At 41.5% G+C, this 3,891-nt stretch overlaps 1 protein-coding gene across 1 annotated transcript; it reads right to left on the bottom strand.

Moving 5' to 3' along the window:
- Positions 1-760: 760 nt before the first annotated feature.
- On the bottom strand, positions 761-1,429 carry LOC103783693 (thymosin beta-4-like). Its single transcript, XM_008956251.2, has 2 exons — positions 914-1,429; positions 761-841 (listed from the first exon to the last, which is right to left on the bottom strand). Exons 1-2 carry the CDS (start codon positions 1,040-1,042, stop codon positions 761-763), a joined length of 210 nt encoding a protein of 69 aa, XP_008954499.1. The 5' UTR covers positions 1,043-1,429.
- Between the last annotated feature and the right edge of the window lie 2,462 nt (positions 1,430-3,891).

The raw sequence follows: 3,891 nt of genomic DNA, 5'->3' as shown, positions 1-3,891 counted from the left end.
CAGGCATGAGCCACTGTGCCCAGCTAATAACAACAATTTTTATTATGGGCAATTTCAGAGTTACACTAAAGAAGTGAGATTAACATAGAGGACATCTGTGATCCATCACCCAGCTTCTACAGTTGTCAAGATGTTGATAATCTTTTTCATCTAGCTATTGACCACTCCTTCACCACCATCCCCTGTCATGGAGAATTTTATTTTTCAAGTTTTTAAACTTTTTATTTGCCTATTTTAAAAATTGAACCAGGCGTGGTGGCTCACGCCTGTAATCCCAGCACTTTGAGAGGCCGAGGCAGGTGGATCACCTGAGGTCAGGAGTTCAAGACTAGCCTGGCCAACATGGTGAAACTCCCGTCTCTACTAAAAATACAAAAAAAAATTAGCTGGGCATGGTGGCAGGCACCTGTAATCCCAGCTACTTGGGAGGCTGAGGCAGGAGAATTGCTTGAACCTGGGAGGTGGGGTTGCAGTGAGCTGAGATCGCACCATCGTACTCCAGCCTGGGCAACAAGAGCAAAACTCAGTCTCAAAAAAAAAATTATGCATTTCCATAATTAAAATTATTTGAACAATAACCAAAAAAAATGGCACTCTGATTAAACTGCATTTCACAGCCTGCAGGATGCCTTGGGCCAGCTTGGTTTTATTCTAGATTTCACTGCTATCCTACCACACTTCTTCCTTCACCAAAATGCAAGTTCTTTCCTTCCCTGCCAGCCAGACAGGCGGATAAGAGAGGCTGGCACAGCCATCATCATCAGCAGTTCTTTGATGTGAAAGGGGCAGCACAGTCATTTAAACTTGATTTGACCTCTTTGCATCCTTCAAAGTTAAACAGCTAAAAGAAGTAAAATAGAAAGCAATGCTTTGTGGAATGAACAGTGCATATTGGCGATGCACGCCTCATTACGAAGCCTGCTTGCTTCTCCTGTTCGATCCATTCCTTGGAAGGCTGTGGATTTTTCTCTTGCATTTCTGTCTTCTTCAGTTTCAACTTATTGAATTTCTCGATCTCATCCATATTGGACTTGTCAGACATAGTCACAGAGGAAGCTGAGCAATGCCCACTAGCAAGTGGAATCTGTCTGCTTAGTGTCTACTGCCCAGTGTTGGGAATTTTAAAACAAATCCCAGACATTGCATCATTTCAACAATTAATACTTGTATGTGTTTCTAATAATACTTCACAAAGTGTGGTCTGGATTCCTGGGACTTACCAAGACCCTGTCAGGCAGCCTGCTAAGTCAAAACTATTTTTATAACAATATTAATATATTGTTTATCTTTTTGTTCTCATTATCTCGTGTACAGCAGAATTTTCCAACACAGATTGAATGCAGCCACAAATCTGAAAATCCAGCTGTCTCCTATTAAACCAGATATGACAGAGTTGCAAATTTTTACAAATCTATTGACAAAAGTGTAAAACAATATCACTCGTCATGATGCTGTTTGAAAAATATACTTATTTTCATAAAAATAAGTCCTTAACATGTAATATGTTTATTATTACTATGTTTTTTTAAATTTTTTTTTTTTCTTGAGATGGAATCTTGCTCTGTCACCTAGGCTAGAGTGCAGTAGCGCAATCTCGGCTCACTGCAACCTTCGCCTCCTAGGTTCAAGCAATTCTCTTGTCTGAGCCTCCCAAGAAGCTGAGACTACAGGTGCTTGCCACCACGCCCAGCTAATTTTTAGTAGAGATGAGGTTTTGCTATGTTGGCCACACTGGTCTTGAACTCCTGACCTCAGGTGATCCACCCGCCACGGCCTCTCAAAGTGCTGGGATTACAGGCGTGAGCCAAAGCACCAGACCTGTTTTTAAAAATCAAATGAGTATTTAAAAATTTTTTTCAGTTTTAATTTCTAATGTAGAAAATAATCCATTTATCTGAATATTTACGCATCACACATAAAGAAAAGCTCTTTGGGGTCCTTAATACTTCTAATATATATATAGAGAGAGTTGTTTTTTTTTTTTGAGATGGAGTTTTACTCTTCTTGCCCAGGCTGGAGTGCAATGGCTTGATCTTGGCTCACCGCAACCTCTGCCTCCCAAGTTCAAGTGATTTTCCTGCTTCAGCCTCCCAAGTACCTGGGATTACAGGCATGAACCACCACACCCAGCTAATTTTGTATTTTTTTAGTAGAGAGAGGGTTTCACCATGTTGGTCAGGCTGGTCTTGAACTCCCAACCTCAGGTGATCCGCCCGCCTTGGCCTCCCAAAAAAGTGCTGGGATTACAAGCACGAGCCACCACGCCTGGCCAATACTTCTAAAATATTTTTGAGATTTAATTCATAAACCACTAGATTCACAATTTTATTTATTTTTAATTATTTTAGAGTTGGGGTCTCACTCTGTCTCCCAGGCTGGAGTGCAATGGTGCAATCATGGCTCACTGCAGCCTCAAACTCCTGGGTTCAAGCAATCCTCCTGCCTCAGTCTCCTGAGTTGCTGGGATTACAGGCATGTACTGCCATGACTCAGCAGCTTCACTGTTTTAAAATGTACACCTCAGAAACAGAAAACAAGAAACACAAAAAATAAATAAAATATACACCTAATGGTTGGGCATGCTGGCTCACACCCATAATCCCAGCACTTCGGGAGGCCAAGGTGGGCAGCTCACTTGAGGCCATAAGTTTGAAACCAGTCTGGCCAATATGACAAAACCTTACCTCTAATAAAAAATACAAAAATTAGCCGGGTGTGGTGGCACAAGCCTGTAATCCCAGCTGCTTGGGACGCTGAAGCAGGAGAATTGCTTGAACTGGGGAGGCAGAGGTTGCAGTGAGCCAAGATTGCACCACTGCACCCCAGCCTAGGCGACAGAGTGAGGCTCTGCCTCAAAAAATAAAAAATAAAGTGTACACTTCAGTAGGTTTTGGTATATTTGTAAGGTTGGGCAGCCACTGCCACTAGCTAATTCCAAAACCTTTTTATCACCCCAAAAGAAAACCCTATACCCATTTTAGTCCCTTTTTTTTTTTCCTGAGATGGAGTCTCACTCACCCAGACTGGAATGCAGTGGTGCGATCTTGGCTCACTGCCACTTCTGCCTCCCGGGTTCAAGCGATTCTCCTGCCTCAGCCTCCCAAATAGATGGGACTACAGGCGCCTGCCACCATGCCCAGCTAATTTTTGTATTTTTAGTAGAGACAGGGTTTTACCATATTAGCCAGCCTGGTCTCGAACTCCTGACCTTGTGATCCGCCTGCCTCGGCCTCCCAAAGTGCTGGGATTACAGGCATGAGCCACCGCACCAAGCCTATTAGTCACTTCTAAATATCCCCTCCCATTATCTCCTGGCAACCACTAATGTACTTTCTGACTCTACAGATTTGCCTATTCTGGGCATTTCAGATAAATGGAATCATACAATATGTAGCCTTTTGTTTCTGGCTTCTTTCACTTAGCATAATGTCTTAAGGTCCATCCATGTTGTAGTATGTATCAGAACTTCATTCTTTTTTATAGCTAAATAATATTCCATTGTATGTATATACCACATTTTGTTTACCCAATCATCAGTTGACTTTTGGGTTGTTTCCACTGGATATTACAAATAATGCAGCAATGAACATTTGTAGCCAAGTTTTTGTATGAATACATGTTTTTAGTTCTCTTGGCAACATATCTAGGAATAGAACTGCTGGGTCCTATGGCTAACTCTATGTTTAACTTTCTAAGAAACTGTCAAACTGTTTTACATAGCAGCTGCACCATTTTACATTTTAATCAGCAATGTACGAGCATTCCAATTTATCTTCCAATTTCTCTACATCCTTGCCAAAACTTATTTTCAGTGTTTTTCATTCTAGCCATCCTAATGAGTATGACTCAATAATTTTTAAGAGTGTAAAGGATCCTGAGACTAAAACCTTT

This window comes from Pan paniscus, chromosome 7, assembly GCF_029289425.2.
Source record: "Pan paniscus chromosome 7, NHGRI_mPanPan1-v2.0_pri, whole genome shotgun sequence".
Taxonomy (NCBI): Eukaryota; Metazoa; Chordata; class Mammalia; order Primates; family Hominidae; genus Pan; species Pan paniscus.
Note: the sequence above shows the minus strand (reverse complement) of the source record. Positions and strands in the feature narration are given on the sequence as shown.

Excerpts from the sequence above, each read along its gene's own strand:
- LOC103783693 (XM_008956251.2), bottom strand. The coding sequence starts at position 1,042 with ATGTCTGACAAGTCCAATATGGATGAGATCGAGAAATTCAATAAGTTG. Across the intron at positions 842-913 it reads AGGAGAAGCAAGCAGGCTTC|CTGTTTAACTTTGAAGGATG; the intron begins GTAATGAGGCGT and ends TACTTCTTTTAG.